Source organism: Lissotriton helveticus, chromosome 3_2 (genome assembly GCF_964261635.1).
Source record: "Lissotriton helveticus chromosome 3_2, aLisHel1.1, whole genome shotgun sequence".
NCBI lineage: Eukaryota > Metazoa > Chordata > Amphibia > Caudata > Salamandridae > Lissotriton > Lissotriton helveticus.
In genome coordinates, this window is record NC_136062.1 from 258,586,847 (window position 1) to 258,607,880 (window position 21,034).

General features: G+C 42.9%; 1 protein-coding gene across 1 annotated transcript in view; it reads left to right on the forward strand.

Moving 5' to 3' along the window:
- The window catches only part of OTUD7A (OTU deubiquitinase 7A), a 681,211-nt gene that overhangs the window by 520,775 nt on the left and 139,402 nt on the right, over positions 1–21,034 (forward strand). Inside the window, exon 9 of the mRNA XM_078685161.1 lies at positions 12,579–12,728. Within this exon, the coding sequence (XP_078541287.1) occupies positions 12,579–12,728 (150 nt within the window). The remainder of the gene's footprint in view (positions 1–12,578; positions 12,729–21,034) is intronic.

Genomic DNA, 21,034 nt, shown 5'->3' on the forward strand with positions numbered 1-21,034 from the left:
TCTGGATCTTAAAAATCTTTTTGATTTGATGTACGATTCAGATAATAACACAACTACTAAAGAGCAAGTTCTAAATGAACTAAGTATTGAGACCACCGGACTCAGGCCGAGTGCCTTTAAAAAGAAATCAAAATACTGCCAGGCAACTGTCACCGGGAAACAAAATAGATCAATTTTCAGAGGCAGTAATGAATGAATTGGACAATTTATGAAAAACATGCAATAACGGCAAGCAGGAAAACGTGTCCACAAAAGAACAGCAATAAAAACGCTGATGGACAATAGTGAGATAATTATTAAGCCCACAGACAAAGGCGGCAACACAGTAATACAGAATCGATCTGACTATGTTCAAGAAGCTCACAAACAGTTAAGAGACACTACTAAATACCACAAACTACAGGACAATCCAATAAATGGGATGATGATAGAATTGGAAAAGAGTCTTGTAATCTGGAGAGATAGGGGTCTATTAAGTGAAACAGAATTTCAATTTTTACCCACTATACCAACTATTTCTTTCCTGCCCAAGATTCACAAAACTCTAGTCAACCCTCCGGGACGCCCCATAGTATCCACATGTGACTCCCTATATGAAAATGTGTCCATATATGTGGACTACTACCTGGCACCGATGGTCCAAAATCTCAGTTCGTATCTAAAAGATACTGGTGACTTCCTACGGATTCTGGACAATACTATTTGGAATGCCAATTACATCATGGCCACAATCGTTGTTGTATCTTTGTATACATCTATTCAACATAAGATCGGACTGCAGGCATATGCGTATTTCCTTAAACAACATAATATAAAGGATTTACAACACTCTGCCATGCTCCTCATGATGATCGAGCTATGTCAAATAAACAACATGTTCTTATTTGAGCATGAACTATACAAACAACATTGTGGGACTGCCATGGGCTTTTCCTTCTCACTGAACTACGCCAATCTCACCATGGGGTGGTGGGAGAAGGAGATTGCTTGGGGGCCGGTTACACGGTTATATTGTGGGTACGCTACATCAATGATTTATTTATTATCTGGAATGGTGAAAGAGAGGAATTTTTGTCCTATTTCAAGAACCTGAATCAAAACGATGTTGGTCTGGCTTTCACCTGTTCAACCAGCAGGACTACAGTGAATTTCCTGGATTCAACAGTCTTTATAGACCAGGGACAAATTCAAACTACTCTATTCAGGAAACAAATGGCAACTAACAGTATCCTGCAAGGGACCAGTTTTCATCCGAAGTCTCTCAGAGACAGCATTCCATCTGGAGAATTTGTACGGATAAGAAGAAACTGTTCAAAATATGAAGAGGCTAATACCAAAATTCTGTAAAGTGCACATAGATTGCAGAATAGAGGATACAAATCTGAGGAAGAGTTTATAAAAAATTGCATAAGTGACCAGAACAGGCACTCTCATCCCAAAATCACAAAAATAAAATTAGCCCATTACATCAGGCAGTGGGGCACCAAGACTCATCCTAACTTACCGCAAGGAGAGCCCACAAATCATTCAGATTGTGCAAAAATACTGGCATCTCCTAGCCAATGACCAGGAGATTGGAGATATGACTGGTGACAGACCACAGGTGACATATAGGAAGGTACCTTTATTACAAGATACTCTAATCCAAAGCCACTATCAAATGAAAGCCAAAACATGTTGGCTGGATGATAAACAGCTTGGCTACAAGAAATGCAACTAATGCAAGGCATGTAAAGTTGGAGTCAATTGAGCACAGTCCAAAGACTATGTAGGAAAAACCAACAAAATCAGCAGAAAAACACCTGTACCACACAGTTTGTGGTCTATGTCATCCAGTGCGCCTTTGGAATGAGATATATAGGGTCAACTGTTTGCATGCTTAAGAAACGGATCGTTGAACATATCCTCAAAAATAAGGATCTGAACAACTACGCCACAGCTAGACATATGGCGACATGCCAGAACAGTGATTGGAGAAACATGGAGTTTTTTGGACTGGACACAATCTCAGTGAGTGAAAGGGCAGGGGATAGAAAGAAAAAACGTAGACAACTGGAGTCCCGATATATCATTAACCTACGAACCAAGACCCCAAGAGGTCTTAACAATGACGTAGAACTCCATGTACATCTGTAACCTTTCAATCAGCTTTTTAATTTAGCTGGGTTGTTGGGAGAGTACGATCTTAGTGAAGGATTCCATGCTTGTAACCTGAGCCACTTCTGCCTTAGACTTATGTTTCCTGTGTATCATACTAATATCAAAAGTCAAGGTAATTTTGCTTTTCTTTCTCTTTTATAACTGCCATTGAAATTGGGTAATTTGACCAAGTTTGTGAGTTATACATCCATTTTATTTAAACAAAATGTGCATAGAAGGTTGTCTGCTACGCTCAGATTACAATTAGAAATACTGATACACTGGGTATGCATGAGATCATTCGTTATTGCAATACTAAGATTTATTCAGACACCCTCAAATGTGCAGGTTTGAACAGACTTGGCCATCCTGGTGTTGAGACACTGCTTAGCATCAGAAGTTATTAGAGTTACTCACAACGGTCAATATGGCAGTTTGTGTACATATTATTGTTCGATATCTACTGTCACTGTACAACATATAATAAGTGATATGACCTCCTACTCTGTATTGATATATTATTATATTGCAGTACCCCCAGGAAACACAATATACACAAGAAATTAGCATCTGTAGTATTTAGGACATAGAACATAAGATTGAAACTACAATTTCCAGAATGCCTCATTATGGGCTATGATGGGACTAGTATAGAAAGGGCATTGTGGGTAAAGTCCTCTAACCGTGAGCAAGGCTGTTGTAGCTGAAACGCGTTGGTGAGACTCACAGATAAGGGTCCTGATGGTGACTTGAATAAAATAATCTGACCTGCAAATCCTGAATGCGGCGTAACTTTGTTAAAAAAAAATATATATAGATATATATATATGCACCCAACGCCCACTCAATTACGAATGAGCCCGACATATGCCGACTTGCCATATATATATATATATTTTACTTTGCTTTTTAAATTTACCACTGTAGTAATTGCATGCGTTGTAAAGAATTTATGGTAAAGGCTTGAGTGGTAAAAGCATGCATTGTAACGTCACACAACCTTTAAAAATAAACAATGGAAAACAAAGGGTTTTAAAGTGTGCTGGTCAGATCATGCTCATGCTTTTGTTTTGCATATAGATAGGTCCTCTCTCCTGCATGGTGGTCATAATCAGTGATGACCTTTAGGCCTTTAGGGGCAAGGGGTCGAGGGAGTCTGCTGTTGATTGACTCAGAGAGTCAAGTGCATGTACGAGAAAGAAAGTTTTTTTTTGTTTTTTACAACGTGACTGTTCAACACATTTCTGTTTACAATATTAAATTATACCATGACATCGAGTGGTATTTGTTAGAAGTGATTGATTCTAATCAGAAACATTTATGGCCCCCACTACTACTGCCATGACGACCATGCTATTAGAGAAACAAAAAAAGTTAGATGTCTTTTGCCATCTATACATGGCCTAGGGTGTTACTAAAGGGAGAGAAACCTAGCAAACCCCCTGCAGTGATCAGGCTCACTCACTGTGCTCACTCTTTGCATACTGCATGGGGCCTGTCTAACAAATTTTGCCTGGGCTGCTTTTGGTAGGCAGTCTGGTCCTGCTCGTGAAGGCAAGCCAGTACTCTTACAATTGTGGAAATGAAGGGTTCTCCTTGGCCTTTAGGGAACTGTAAACTCAGTACAGGACATTTTCACCGGATACTAACTAGATACATGCAGCAAACACTGCTTCTATCTAATTCCAGTTGTAATACTTTTCATGACTACCTGTATACTTCAACACCAGCCCCAAGAAAGTTTAAAAAACCAGGATTATAGCATTACAAATATTAAGCAGTACTGACACAGGAGGGAACCCATGATTGCCTTGGTGACTCTTATGTAAGGGACAATTTATTAAACACATATTTTTCAATATGTTTGCAAAACAAATGTTTGAAATAGATAATCAAATGTCAAGGAAGTATTTTAGATTGTGAGAAAGTGCGTCTTTTTGTGTGGAAACCCTCAACCATTTTGTGGAATGGTGCTGCTTGTTTTTGAAATCTGCACTCTGGGGCACTGCTATCCGGTACCCAGTGTATTTCCTTTGACCCCTAAAACATGGTAGCATTGGCTAACTTCTAACTGGGAAATTTACTTTCCCAGGAAGGCCATTGTATATTGTGCAGTAAATACACATATAGCATGGACAAATTACATATCACCCTTAGACCGTAGCACTTGTTGTGCCATCTTGTAGGCTGACAAAGAAAACATGGCTTTAGCCCTACCTGTATAGCCTGACTCTTGTAGCTACTAAACCTGCAGGCGAACCTGTTAAAAGTGGTACATGTAAGAATTTAGTGTTGTCATGATACTACAATGAATACAACAATAACTCTAATGCTATCTTTGGTTTGGTTTGGGACAGGCTACAGAAATATTTCAAACATGATTTATTAAAAATCAAATTCTCTGAACCAGTTTGGTACAGTTGAGGAGGAGGGACTGCCCTAAACACACACTCTGACTAGCATTGCAGCAGCCTCAAAGAGTAGAAAGATGGTAGAATACTGGATTGTAGTGCAATAGTGAGCAATAGTTTACAGTAAGGCAAAGCAAGATGCGATTCAAAGGTGAGAACTTTATTCTCGTGAATTAGAATGCGTCCAGGAGTCATTTCCACCCACTGGGTAGTGAATCCTACAAAAGTGGCGTCTTCCCCACAGCTCATCAGAACACTCTTTGTACCTGTGGATTAACAAAACACTGGACTTGCTGTTTCAGACCTGTGTAAAGACCTGAATGGCTGGACCTGCTTTCTCTTATACCCAGGTCCAAGACATTGGAGCCATGGATTAGTTGGCTGACCTCCTGTGTGGTTATAGGGACAGAACAAGCTGCATGAGACCATTTTCTTGAAGTGCCCAGCTGACCATTAGCAACTAGACCCGGACTTGACCCTTCTGGTGGTACCTGCTGCATTGAGTCCTGCCGCCTAAGTGCTATCCTTGAGGTCCGGGGAGCCTTAAACATGCCCAAGAGGATCTGCTCCAGAAAGTCTGAAAAGTTGGGGCTGAGAATATATTTGTACTTTCAAGACCTCTGGATTGTTAGCGGGACCTCACAGCAAAGGTGTCTGATTTTGAGTGATTTTTGTTGGATACAGGGTCTGAATTGCGCTGCTGGAAGATATGGAGCTCAATAAAAAGGACTGAGTCAGAAGGTAGAACTTTTGACTGGTAGAAGGAGTGAAAAGTATCTGCCTGAATCGAGGACTTCAGTTACTGTAAAATTTGAAATTCCTCCCTCTCTGGCCTTTTCCCACCAAAACCAATGGCTGTATCGGGACGTCGTCCAACAGCTAACCAGCTTTGAGAGGACTTTTTGGATGCAGTCTGCTACCTTGTGCCATTTGAGAATTCCGACTTCCATTTCAGAGTTTTAGTCGGAAGGTGTGAGAACCCCATACAGAGGGCCATGGGGCACACAGGGCTACCTGGACCCAACGGTGGTGGCTGAGGCCTTTTACTCCTGATGTCCCGGGGACCGACTTACTATGGATTCTGAGCAACTGGGCCAAATAACCCTTCAGCACTATACTGTCAGTACAAGCTATGGTACAGCAGTCCAAGGCTCCCTTGGTAGATAAACTTTAGTGCACTCGAGTCATAACTCAAAGAGCACGCAGCAATGTCAGTATATCAATGTACAGTCAAATACTTATTTTCATAGTAAAATAAGCATTTTATTTCTAACTAGAGATGGACATAACTTGCAAACTTCAGGTAGCATATTTCCACAAATTTACCAAACAATTACATAAAATTATGCAAAAATATTCAAACTGCATCTCGCACAGAAAAAATTACACGAACGGTCCTTTCGGGTAAAAATTGAACTTGAAAATGTAATTTCCAGTTGCTTATGTTCAAAACATTTGGATTTGCAGTTTTGCATTTAAAAATTAACTGAATGAAAAAAAAGTGTACCTGAAATGATTGTTGACCACCCACATTAAAAGAACTGCTGTTAGCGTTCAAACTTGTAATTTCACTTTCACAAATCACTCAAATGGTTCAGCCAGTTAAAAATTCTACCTTAAATGCTGCTCACATTCAAAACTGAACCGAACTGTACATCTCACATTAAAATTTCCTCCCAAAATTATGCAATGTGGAGTAATGGCGTAATCTCTGTAATTTTACATTGATTTTTGTAAGGTGAAATAACCAAAATGACGGCCTATTTCTAAATCCACGCATTGAAACAAGTAATATGACATTCATATGCAACAACACAGTCCCCTTGAGGTCTGGGCTCTAGTGTTTCAACGGCAATCCCTGTCCCATCTGCTTCTGCTACCGTGATCGGAGTTATTCCCCATTCACTGGTGGTCACATCTACAAATGCTCACTAATAGGCCTTAATCAAGTGTTCATTTTGACTCTTAGAAAGTAGTCAAAAGTGTTCTTGGTGCCACAGCAGCTATAGCAGCAAGTCCCCCTGGGCCCTGTAGGCTTGTATCAAATCTTACCTGCTCCAGCAGCAAGGAATCATTCAGCGTCTCAGCGGGTGCCCCAACCACAGGCACTTGTGATGCTCCAGTCCTGCCTGGATGTATTGGGCTGTGCACAGGAGGCACAGCAGCACCTGGCAGGCGCCGGCTCTCTGTGAGCTTGAGCAGCCAGCTCCAGCAGCGATCTGAGGTACTCCGGTTCTTCCTCCCCCAAGGGAAGCTCTGCATTCTCCACTGGGGGAGGATGTGATCCTGGTGTTCCCGATCTCGTCCCAGTGAGTTTCATGCACTCATCGCATCCTCCTGTATGTACCAATTAGGTCGGGGGCAATTCCTCAATGCTTGATTTCGACTCAATGGTCGCACTTCAGTTCATCGACAGCACCCCAAACTCCAAAAGTTCATTAGTACTGGCAGCCCCATCTGGCATACGGAGCTGCCGCGATACTTGCACACGAGATGTTGACATTTTATGCACTGCAGTCCACATTACAGTGGCCCCTCCTAGCAAACGGGGTAGTCACAACAATGTGGTACGGGCTTCATGCTACCCGCACCGCCTTTCACTCATAGTTTTCTTCACAGCGGTCATCTCCTTACAAAAAGAGGTCACCGACCTGTTTCTGCACATGGGCAACAACGCTTTTGATGCAGCAGCTATCTCTTCACACTTCACTCTGGGAGTCCTCGCGACAGGGCACTCCATTGGACTTCACTCCCTCTAATGCTCTCCTCTTACCCTTGGGCACTCAGGCCCTGGCAAGTAGGCAGGTGCTGGAGTTCCAGAGCAGATGATCTTGGTTGCACTGGGTGATGTCCCCTTCTCCTGGCAGGGAGACTAGCAGGCCTTGACCCCCAGGTCTTAGTCACCAGCAGAAATCTTGCAGAGCTTCTCTTCCTCACACAGCCTGACTAGCTGCTTGGCAGATGACAAATATTTGGGGTATCAATCTGCTCTTCTTATAGTCCATTTTCAGACACCAACTGTGATTTAGGGTCTGGTCTTTGAGGTTTTAAGTTGGGGGTTCTACTGCTTTTGAAGTGTACTCCTTTCCTTTTCTTCTTTCCTCATGAAAGGCTGTCTGTCACAGAAGGCAAGACTGTGAAGCTGATTGTCCCACAACACAGTTCATGATAGTGACCAGAGTTCAACCTTTATGTCACCACAGTGATATGCGAATCAAAAGGTTAATCTCAGGCTACCAGCCTCATTCTATATGACTCCTTATTTGTCCCATCTGCTTCCTGAGATGTATTCAGGCCCCTTCATTGTGATCTCCTACTGAATCAAAGAGCACTTTTAAAGTGTACAGAGGAAGTTGCTCTCTCCCATCTTTAGTGTGACCTACCCACCTCACAGGAATACAACAATACACAAATCGATATGGGGAGATTCCTCTACTCCTCATGTCTTCACCAGGCAGGCCGTGGCTTTCTAGAATGGAACCCAGGATCCTCCATTTAATGTAATATTATAGGCACACTTGCACTCTGTGTACGTACACAGCACTCAAAGCCCAGGGCTGTTACCTCCTTATATTGTGCCACCCCAGGCACACATACATTCAGCACACACAATCACTCTGCATGCACTACTCAGTACTGAGTACTGTATCCTTTCTGTATTGTGCCATGGTGTGCTACATACAAACACACCTACTGCACAACACTTCATCCTTCATGTATTGTACTTCTTGGAAGATCACATACACTCAGCACAAGCTTTCACTGCACATGTACTGCCCAGCACTACATCTCTCATGTAATGTATTCCTCTCTGGTATACACACACCAGTACACAAACTCAGGAAGCATGCACATTACTGCTCTCTCTGTTCTGTACCCTTCCCAGGCATGCATACATCCAGCACAGTCACCACTCCTGCACTGCACAGCACTCTACATCTAACTGATGTAGGCCAAGGGTAAGTTAAGAACACTACAGCGGAACTCTAAAAAGGTGAATGAGCCTGTAAGCCTCACTCCAGTGGCACAGGTTGAAAAGGACTTGTACAATCCTACTGATCACTACATGGCATGCTGCCATCACTGTGTTCATGTTGCTTAACTGTTAGTGAAGGCAGTAGCCTCAGGCGTGGACATGCAGGTTAGAGCGGCGGGGCACAGTGGGGAGAAGTAGACAGACGACGACAAGGGAAACTATTTAAAAAAAGAAAGCTACTTACCTTGCGCACGCCGCATTGTTGACTCTGCGATGCAGGGAACACAAGGTAGGTGGCTTTCTTTTTTTTAAATTTAAGTTTTCCTCGTCGTTTTCTGTCGACTCTTCCCCACCTTGCCCCACTGCTCCTACCTGCACGGGCTTCACCTGAATAGCCTTCCACCACTATGAGTGTAGTGCTTTGGGTTTCCACCTGGGTCTAACAAGACCGCAATCCGTGAGACAGGCCTATGGCATGGCTCTCACACATGATTTGTTTTTGCCCATGTTGCCAAAAATTAGTATTTTGGATTCCAACATTGGAACAGTTGGAGTTCTTTCCCAACAGAAAGTAAAATTTCTGACCGGGGTGAGTTGCTTAGTGCATCGTGCCTAGGTTCGTGTCAACCACAAACAGTGACTTCTGATTGGTACTTCACTTTTACTTGTTTTTTTGCCTTAAATGCCTTAAAAAACAAATCTCCCTATTGAGATTTTTGTAATTTATAAATCATTTTGTTTATTACATTTTTGCTCTAGATTTAGAAGTTGGTTGTGGGATTTTTGTGTTGTGATTTGACTTTTTAACTGTTTGGTTGCTTGGTCCTTGCACTTAACCCGGGCCAACGCTGTGACAAGCTAGTGGGCTGCATTGGACAGACTGATCTTCATTGTAAATCCTGTAACTTAGTCATATCTAAGCCGAGCCTACTTCGACACAAAGCCAGTATAAGAAAACAAACTCTGCTCACGATTTTTCAGCTTAATGTCAGGTCCCTGGTAAAGCACCATCCTGAGGTCAATACTCTATTGACCGATGAGAACCCAGACATATTATTCTTGTGCGAAACCTGGCTCAAGGACGAGCTAACCAGCATTCCTAACCTTACGTTGCCGGATGGATTCTCTATGATATCCATCAATAGAGACTCTAGGGGAGGCGGCATTGCCGTTATCTACAGAACGCCATACTCTTGCTCCTTTCTGAAGGAAGACATCACGGGATGTGAGTGCGCCCATTTCAAAATCACCACTAGCCCTCATTTCTCCCTCTCTGGCCTTTTCATCTACCGACCCCCGGGGCCCACCTCTAAATTTACGGAGGAACTTTTAGAGGTAGCCCACGCTCTGGTTATGAGCTCCGACAACTTTACTATTTTGGGAGACCTAAATCTCCACTTTGACTCCATCTCGGATCCTACCATCAGTAATCTCTTAGCGGACCAAACAGCCCTACAGCTGATCCCTCTTATACAGTCCACTACACACTCTGCTGGTCACTTACTCGACCCTGTTTTCACCAATATCCTGGAAGCCAGAGCTGATCCACCCAAACCCATGGGTTGGACTGACCACTTTCTCATCAAATTTGTGATATCGGCCGATACCCAATCCAACAAGGATTCGCCTTCCTCCTGTCTTAAACAGCCCTGGCATAAACTCCAAAATAAGGATCTCTCCGCTATCTAAGGAGAACCTAACCTCGCAACCACTAACGACATCAATATGTCGTATGCCTCCTTTCAGGACTGGATCACTAAAGGACTCGACACCCTCATACCTGCCAAATGGACTAGAGGACGTAGCACCCCCTCTAATCCATGGTATGATGAAAATTTGAAACTTCTTAGAAAGGAATGCAAAGTAGCTGAACGTTACTGGAGAAAGGACTACAAGGACAAGGACAAAGCTTTTTACCTGTCCAAACTTAAATCATATCATAAAGCTATACGCGCGGCCCGCGCATCCTTCTATGCCAAGGAAATCGACTCCAGCTCCAACCCTACGAAAACCATTTTTAAACTGGTTCAAAAGCTGCAAAACTGTGGCAATCCTGCCTCATGTATCTCTTCCACTGAGCAGTGTGTGGACCTCGCCACCTTCTTTATTGAAAAGGTGAGGAAAATTTATAACACCTTCTCACAGAATCCTTCTGACCGCACTAGTTCCTCCAACTCCCCCTTTAAAGGCACCAGACTTACTTGTTTACCTGCTATCTCTCACGAGGATCTAGCTAAACTCTGTAGAAAGGTGAAATCTGGTGCCCCTTCAGATCCCATGAGACCGGCTCAATTTTTAGAGGCTCTGGACTTCTTTCTTCCATCCCTGGCCACACTCCTCAACCTCTCCTTCTCCTCGGCAACCGTTCCTACATGTTGGAAACAGGCATGGGTCACTCCCATTATCAAAAAGCCTACCCTGGACCCCACAAAGCCGGAGAACTATAGGCCCATCTCACTGCTCCCCTGGGTGTCCAAACTAGCAGAAGCCCATGCTAACACCGTACTATCAGACCACATGGCCCAAAATAACATCTTGGACCCTTCCCAACACGGGTTCAGGCCAGGGCATAGTACGGAGTCCGCCCTTCTATCCACCACCGAACATCTCCGGAGGGTACTAGATGCCGGTCAAAGTGCTGCGCTGATACTACTCGATCTCAGCGCAGCCTTTGACACGGTCTCCCATAATATCTTGCTGAGTCGCCTGGAAAACATAGGGATCAGTGATCTGGCCCTCGAATGGTTCCACTCGTTCCTGACGAGCAGATCCTTCCATGTCTCAGCACCCCCGTTCACCTCCCGATCACACTCTATCGGCCAAGGAGTTCCGCAGGGTTCGGCTCTCAGTCCATCCCTTTTTAACCTGTATGTGCAGCCTCTCGCGGCAGTGGCCAAAGAATGGGACCTCACGCTGGTGTCGTACGCCGACGACACACAGCTGGTAATTACCCTCACTGAGGCGCCCTCAACCTCTGCCACGAGATTCAGGGATGGACTGGCTGCAGTCGCCCATTGGATGACGGCTAACTGCTTACAATTGAACGCAGGGAAAACCGAGGTGTTGGAGCGACCATTGGTGGCCTCCCTTGCTGGGCCCCATCCCTCCTTCTAAATCTCTGGTAAAAAACCTGGGAGTTTGGTTGGACTCCTCGCTGAGCTACCAAACTCACACCAAAAGAGTAGCAGCTACGTGTATCGGGCTGCTGAGAAGCCTTAATTCCATTCTAGGGTTCTTCGACCCCAAAACACGGCAGCTCATAGTCCAATCCACCATCCTTTCCCGGTTAGACTATGCTAGCGTCCTACTCTTAGGCGCTAACAAAGCTGAGACAACCAGGCTTCAACGAATTCAGAATTCTGCGGCCAGGGCAATAGTTGGCCTTCCTAGAAGATGCTCTGCTAGAGCCACCATACAAAGACTCCACTGGCTCCCAGTGGAAGCCCGAATCCAATTTAAGGCCCTTACCACTGCCTTTAAAATCCTCAAAACTGATGGCCCCGAACTCCTCCGTCCGCTTCTAACACCCTACACCCCCCAGCGCAACCTCCGCTCCCTAGGTCAACATTTAGTAGTGGTCCCCCGCACGAAACTCTGCCGTGTCGGGGGTCGCTCTTTCAGACTTTTGGGAGCAAAACTCTGGAATTCCCTTCCCCTGAACATCCGCCGCCTTGACAACTTGTCCGCTTTTCGCAAGGCAATAAAAACTCACCTGTTCCCACTATTGTAAACCTCTGGCCTCCCCACCCCCTCCCAGTAGGTTATGCTATGGTTTCTCAGCGCCGGGACGCCCCGTTGCTGGGGCAGCTGTCGCGCTTCAACAAACTCGTAACATTACATAACATAAATACTTTCTACTTTTTCATAAGTTGAACATTGCTTTTCTGTACCACAACTATAACTGAAACTGTGTTTTACCCTGACAAGTTTGTGCCCTTATTCTTTATGATAGACTTACATCCACCCTAATAACCCACTTTCTTACATTGATCATTGATATTTAGTTTAACACTTTTTATATTGCAGCTTCTCAAAATACGTTTTCTTTACAGCCTTTGCACCCATCCCATTTGGAGGGATCTATTTACCTCTGGAGGTTCCTCCTAATAGATGTCACTGTTCACCCCTCGTTCTTGCCTACGACCAGGCTCATTTCTCTGCACTTGTGTCCATGGAACAGAAAGATCAACAGAGAGAACAAGGTAAGATGGTAATACTCCTTTTTTTAAATTTAGTTTAAGAATTTGCTGAGGTGTGGTACAGGAGCTTCTGGAATAATGGGTCCAATACATAGAGCATCATGTTGTGTGTGGTTTTGTTTAGAAAAATGTAAATAGAATAGCACCAAACAATATTCGAAGTTTGATTTCTTTTTTATTTTACATACTTTCATGACACATCTTTGCAGTTTAGGCACAATGGAATGCAGGGATGTGGCTTAGTCCCTCATTATGAGTTCGGACCGCCAAACCAGTTGTGGCGGTTTTTCAAAAGCACTGCAGTGGGACAGCCAAAGAACCCCCCACCAGAGTAAAAATAAGTTTAATGGCTTTGGCGGTCTCGGAATAGGCCAGCAGCATGGCGGCCCCGCTCCGAGACCTGATTAGAACCCATATGTATTAAAGGGAAAATAAAAAGAATCCTTAGAATGAAATGAATATTGATCTTTTACATTTCAGTCAGAGCTAAGAAGGGTGTTAGCATACATCTTTTCAGTACTTCCTTTCCAGCACCTTTTTTCTAACTATTGAGGTCTTAGAATAGACAACATAAATTGTCATAAATGCCCAACCATTAGACATGAACTAAGGTTATTTACTGCAACAATGGATGTGGCTATTGACTTTTTCTCAACTATGTATATGCAGGGCCTCTATGAGGTGAGAGCAAAGGCTAATAAAAAATGAATTGTAAAAAAGAAATCCTATTGTATCTGGAGTACCAACAATTCCTGCACCATTTCTGCATGACAGGTTCTTTATGATTATAGAATTTGAATGTCCCTTTACAGAATGGAAGAATACAGCAAAATAGACCTGTGGAACCCGTGGTGAAACTTGTAACTGATTTACGCAACTTTCAACAGATTCACTGAACTTGTTCATAATTTGTTGCCGTGATTCTTTAAATGATAACATTACAATACATCTACAAAGGGGATATTTATTTCAACGGGGGTAGTGGCACCATCACCCATTACTTTCTCTTGTCATGTTCACACTCTCTGGCTTCCCCATAGAAATGAGTGACATGGAAAAAGCCTGAGGCACATCCAACATTTTTCCACTCAACAACATTCAGCTGATTAACCAAATGCAACTCTAGAAATAATGGATGCAACAGAAAGTACACTCTTTCACTTCATAATCAATGTAACCACCCGTTCCCAAACCTCTCACATTTTTCCACAGTAAGTTATGATTCAATATGATTAACAAACTGTAATGATGAGAAGTCCACAAGTGATGTAGTATTTAAGAGATGCTTTATTCCAAGATGTACAGAGAGACCCAGCAGGAGCATCCATCATGGTGCTCAGCTCAGCCAACTGTAAACTCACAGGCAGATCACCAACATTCTGATAGATGCATGACATGAACATTCTATTGGAGGTGGAGAAGGACAGCATAGGGAATACCAAGATACTACATTATCCTCTCTTCTTAACGGAAAACAAAAAGCTAAAAACAGCAACGATGAACAGGAGGAAATGAAAACAAGAGAATTGAGCAAAAGCGGAAAAAGGAACAGCAAAGAGAAAATACTCATAAAAAGAGGACATAGAAAGAAGAATGGAAAAAACATATAAACCATCCTCCCTTCTTACACCATATAAACCATCCTCTCTTCTTACAGAACTTTAAAAAGAAGAAAACAAAGGAATGCAATAGAAAAGAGAAGGAACAAAAGAAACCTTCGTTTCAAGAAAAAGGAAGATGAGGAAAAGTAGAGGTGAAACCTCATCAAAACACTATTACCTCTAAACAAGATACAATAACGTAATGCAAGAGATAACAGTGCAAACAGTTGCAATAAAAATTGATCAAATCTGAACATATTTAGCATAGAAAGCATAAATGCACATAAATAGAGAAAACACAAGCCAAATATGTGGATGTAAAACTTTAAAAACCTAGACTCTTAAAAGTGAATGGTAAACTAGCATATGTGAATAAAAACACAATAATGCTATAAGACTATAACCCAAGCATAGCTCCACTGAAAGAAACAAAATACACACACCCAACAGGGCATAAAACAAAAATAGACGAGGTCCGTGTGGACAACTGACATAGTGTCAGGTGAGACTAAAACCCACTACAGTAATTTAAATTAAGTAGATGGGACTATAACCCACTACAAACAAATGGGACTGAAACCCATAGCAAAAACATTTAAAATAAGTAGATGGGACTAAGACCCACCACAAACAAATGGGACTGTGACCCATCGCAAATACATAGAAATTGCGCAAGTAGGACTAAAACCCACTGCAAACAAATGGGACTTAAACCCATAGCAAATTAAATAGGTAGGACTGAAACCCACAGTAAGCAAATGGGACTGGAACCCACCGCAAAAGACATTTAAATTAAACAGATGGGACTAAAACCCACTGCAAGTAAATGGGACTAGGACCCATCACAAACATTAAATAGGTAGGACTGAAACCCACAGTAAACAAATGTAGTGAACATATTATGCCAACTGGCATACTGGGGTGATGGGACTTAAGACCCACCCCCAACACAAAGGAAAAAAAAACATGTTTCAAAAAGGAAATGGGACTAGAAACCCATCCCAATACTAACCACAGCTAGAAAGTAGGAAATACATTTCATAAACCCGTGAAGAAAAAGAAAACATATTGTTTACCCCCATTTCTTTGTCAAAACTTGTAAAAACAGAAAGACAGTGGTGTGCCTGTCACCGGAATGAGATTGACAAGCAAGTTAAATTTACCACAAAACGCTATTACTTTAATGTCATTGGTGCGCTAGTCACCGTGTAAAAGTAGAGGTAACTTGGAGGGAACACCGGAGCTCGATTCTTGCCCCCGAGAAAAATATCCATATTATAATAAAAACAAACTGATATTTCGCTTCCGATTTACCAAAGAACAGTACCTTCATTATCACATGCCGCTCCGTCTGCTGCATCGCAAAGATTGAACGAGCGAAAGGGAAACTCAGAATGACACTTGACTCGCTGACCGCTGAGTGACAAATAAACATTGAGGCAGATAATGTACACAGCGTTACGTTGAGGCAGGCAATGTTCACAGCGCTCGGAAAGGCTCCAAAAAACAAAGATGGCGGCACGTAGAGTGACGCATAGCAGGGTGGCTCACGGCGCTTCTTGACACAAACCACGTCGGGAGATCATGGAAAGAGGACGACGCGTCACAGAAGCCCCACATCGGCGTCACTGAAACTGATGAACGTGATGAGTCCAGCAGGTGAGAGCGTGCACACCCGCGCTGCATTTTTAAATGAGGAAACTGACGGTTGAACTGATGATAACCTCAAAGGCTCTATTTTCAGTGTATTTGGCTCAAAATAAAGCAAAATGATGTACATAAAAAAACGTTTAAGCTTTGGCAAGCATGGTGAAAACGATGAAAGTGACAGGACGTCAATAAAAAGATAAGACCATAACTGCAGCGATCAGTTTGCTCTGGGCAAAGAAAAACTTTAAATAAAATTAACTTTCAGTCACTGCTGCACTGCTGTAACACCACTAGAACAGTCACACTTCTTTCCCAAACATCGTAGGAAGGCTTAACCTCATGTGAAAGTACAACACAGGATGAGCCAGGAAATGACAAAATTAAGGTTTATACTTGAGGGCACAGCTCCAACACAGCAAATAATAGGCTCTCCTTGTAAATAGGACAATAGGCAGAGTTGGCAAATGGAAAGCTTACCCTCATGTGAGGATACAGCGTGAGTCCCAAAGTCAGTACAAACAGGCATACCCAGCGTCAGGGCAGAGCTCCAACTTAAAATTTGTAGACTCACTGTTACACAGGACAACTGCCAGACTGCTGTGGGCGACCGGTTGTAGGTCACTGGTGGGGTCATACTAGCAGTTGGGGTAGCTTTTCTTGTTGCAGGAGGTCCTTTCAATAATTTGTAGTTTACTTTCTTAATATCTTCTAGTTTGAAGTACTTCTTGACTTGACAGTTGTAGGTTCTTCCTAAAGATCGTCGCCAATATGTAATGATGAGAAGCCCACAAGTGATGTAGTATTTAAGAGATGCTTTATTCCAAGATGTACAGAGAGACCCAGCAGGGGCATCCATCATGGTGCTCAGCCCAGCCAACTGTAAACTCACAGGCAGATCACCAACATTCTGATAGAAGCATGACATGAACATTCTATTGGAGGTGGAGAAGGACAGCATAGGGAATACCAAGATACTACACAAACACAATTGACCACGTTATTAAGTCTTTATAGCTGTCATTTAAGAATTAAAAACACATTTTTTTTAGAGGATATTTTAAAACAGCTAAAATTATACATAAAACAAGATCAATCATATTTTTTAGGTGTCTTAGAGTTCTTAAAACGTTACCTGTTCCTGTGAGTGAGAATAGCAATGCAGTGCAGGCTCTGATGCGAATGTGGAAGATGTTGTGCTTTGAAAGCATTAGAAGAAAATTGTGGCAAGACCCACAAAACAGCAATTATTTTTTGTTGTTGTTGTATCAATTTAGTTTGGGGGCTGGCCAATTTTGGGCAATCGCAGGTACCAGAAACAGTTCCCGCCTCACTCCAGGGAGCAGATTGTAGGGTTTGCCCCAATCTGGCTGCCAAGAGCCTAAGAAAGCCTACTGGACACCAGAGATTGGGGTCCATTCTGCCACTGCACAGCACCCTTCCACTCCCTGGCCCTTGTTAGTTTCTATGCTTACTGGGTAGCACATTGGGGCCCTGACCAGCAATCTGCTTGCCCCAGAGAGTGCACAAGGCCATCAGGATAAAACTTTTTTGTTTTTGTTTTAAAGGAATGGGCTGGAATGCCGGCTACTCCTTGTATGACCTCCCATTCCCCCACCCCTCTTAGTTTTCAGATACTTTTCTACCACCTCGGGCCATATTATGAGGTTTACCCCATACCTATCTCGCCCTCAAACTTAAGGTAGGTGAAATGGTAAAACAGGAAATATTGACCACTATCTGAAAGAAACGCAAATACTGGGATGATTGTGTTTTACTGTGTTTCTTGTTTCTGAGAGTTTAGCACAGCAAACGTTTTGTTGAGGCTATTTTTGGAAACAATTAAATCGTAATTGTTGCCATTGTTTGTAAAAAAAAAAAAGTTAAAAGAAAAGAAAAACATACGCACACATGTTAGGGTTTTCTAAAGCCCTTCGAAAGCAAATCATAGATCACAAACCCGGGGTACCGTTACAATCCCCAAACAGGTCTGGAGACATGTGCACACACATCAGTCTGTCAATCTCTAGTTTTAGATCCAGCAGTTGTAGAGAGAGAAGGGTACCAAATGTTTTACATGTATGTCTGGGTTCACTGGGTGGTGAGTAATTCTGTGTCCTCCTTCCATGGCTGGACAAGAGTGTATGCGGTTGTGTAGAAGAAGTTTAGAGACTTTAGCCTTTTTGGCCGCAAATGCACCGTGTCAGACTTGTATAGTCTAGTAGGTTGTTCTCGAGCGACCTAAAATGGAACAACATTTCACCAGCCATTTTGTTTAGGCCTCTATTCAAACCATGCCGGATCCCATCAGGCTTTGCTGGGCAATCAGGATAGGAATGTGCACATCTGCTGCAAGTTGCTCATCCAGCCTCAGAAGTCTGAAAATACTAACCAAGTCACCTACAGGAGCTAGTAGGCCGGATGTATGACGTTACAACCCATACTTTTACATCGCATGCCTTTACAACGCGGTATTTACAACGAATACCATTACAACGCATAGTGCTTTGGGGCGCTGGATAGTGAATAGTTTAATTTACTATTCCAACTCCAGTCCCCGTGGACACTAGGAAAGGTGTTCGACAGTAAATTATTGAATAGTCTATGACTCGTTTTTTTAGTGTTCAGAATTTTGGCGCTCAACTTCTCACGGTAGAGTATTAATTTGTCCTGGTATCAATGTAGGTGCTTCTTGGCCAGAGGAGAACCTTAACCTCTGTAAAAAAAAAGGGGGGCAGAGACCTCCCTTTTGTTCTGTTTGGGCAAAGATCCAGAGCACACTATATATATCAATAGAATGTTTTCTTGTAAGAGTATTGTTTAATTAGGGATAGATCAAACCAAACGTGAATTTTTCAAAAGTTTTATTCATCAGCAGTGTTCACCACTTGGGAATCACTGTACATGTCACTCAAGCCGACACGTGTTTCATCACAGCATGTGGCTGTGACTCTTCAGGGCTGATCTTAATGATCAAGGCGCGTGGTCGGGGAACCGGTGATAATTCCAACCCGGTCCTTATCGGGTGGTTTTTAAGTTTCGATATAGCGGCACCAGTCAGTCAGTCAGGTTGCCGAAACCAGTTCGTTTGTTTGGGAACCGCACTTGGAGACGGACGCTCATCGAGGCAAGAATACAGGCTCAACACGGCCTCCGCTCCACTGAATTTGTCTATATAACAAATTCCCCAAACAAACGAACTGGTTTCGGCAACCTGACTGACTGACTGGTGCCGCTATATCGAAACTTAAAAACCACCCGATAAGGACCGGGTTGAAATTATCACCGGTTCCCCGACCACGCGCCTTGATCATTAAGATCAGCCCTGAAGAGTCACAGCCACATGCTGTGATGAAACACGTGTCGGCTTGAGTGACATGTACAGTGATTCCCAAGTGGTGAACACTGCTGATGAATAAAACTTTTGAAAAATTCACGTTTGGTTTGATCTATCCCTAATTAAACAATACTCTTACAAGAAAACATTCTATTGATATATATAGTGTGCTCTGGATCTTTGCCCAAATTGGACAGTAAATTAAACTTATTCCCTATCCTCGAGCGCCCCCCAGCGCAATGAGTTGTAATTGTTTGCTTTGTAAAAGTTGTGTCGTAAAGGCACTGCGTGGTAAAAGTTGCGTTGTAAAGGACGTTTCCCAGTAGGCCATTCTCCTTTAGCCAGCTAGAGATAAGACCTGGGGAGGTAGAAAAAGGTTAGCCAACAGCTAGGTAAATAAGATGCATTCTATCAGGCATTCAAGGGCAACCTTTAATGCATGCACTAACAGAATAACAAAACAAGGGTTCAGAAATTAAGGTTAAGAAACTAACGCACTTATAAGGACCTATATTGTAATTTTGTAATGTATGTCTGTAAAACGACAAAAACAGATCGGAACCTCAAAACCTTGAATTTAAAGTTTAGTTAAGAACAGGAGAAAACCATAAAACCCTAGAACTCTAAAAGACTGCAGCGAGGTTTCTGAAGAAACTAATCGAGATAAACTCAAAACAGATGAAAGTTGAACAACAGCGGAGATTACTTTATAGCAGACCAAGTGAAGTCCAGAACAATCAATTAAATGAGAGAGGATTTAGAGGTTTAAAGAACAGGAATAGGTGGGTACCTAAAAAAATCAAGCAGAACAATAGTAATGCTGAAATATAGTTTTTAGAACGTAATAACCATTGCTTATGTGTACAAGGACATATAGAGTGGAAGAGTGCGGTGGGATCTTGAGGTGGCGTCAACTCAAGGTCTGTAGCCATGTCCTCTCTCTTTCTCGTGCTATTCCCCCTTGGTTATGCATCGACCCATTGCCTTGATTCGGTGGGCATCAGCTTGTTTATAGGAGCAAGGCCCATTATCATGGCTCCTGGTGGTAACAGATACATGTGAACGGTGCACTCTATTGTTACACATTGTGGCTTATTGCAAAGTAGGTAATAACTAGATTGCCATGGAAACTGAAATCTGTCATCACCCTGCAGTTTGGATGTTTCTAAGGACAGACCAAGGATTGAATGGACACCCACATATTATGTTTTTCTTCAGCTCATATATAACTTCCTCTTTGTCTGTCTTTCCAACCCGTAGCTGCACATCCTTGCCTATACATTCTGAGTCTGCATTTGTGTGTCTGGGGGTATACACATGTTGCAGCTGTACATGAGTATATATGTTGCTCTCGATGTTGTATTACTGATGGATTATGTGCATGGGCGCTTGCAGTTCTGGTATGTCTGTCTGCCTAGATGCCTCTCGGTCTTTGAGAACGGGTATCTTCATGTCCGTTTGTCTGTGCGTTGTGGTTGCTGTACGTTTGTTAGTCTGGCTGCAGGCCTTTGTGGCAGAAGGAAGTGATAGCGTGTGTTGGTGCATGTTGTCTTTAGGCATGCTCTGTGTCTGTCAAACGGAACAATAGTTGATATATGCCAGTGTGTGATCTATTGTCGTGTGTCTCTGTGCTTGCAGCATGCATAGTCTAAACCTTCTGCACCAAGCATGGTCCTAACTCCCTGATTGTTGTGAATGCACATAGAATGCTCACCATGTGGAAT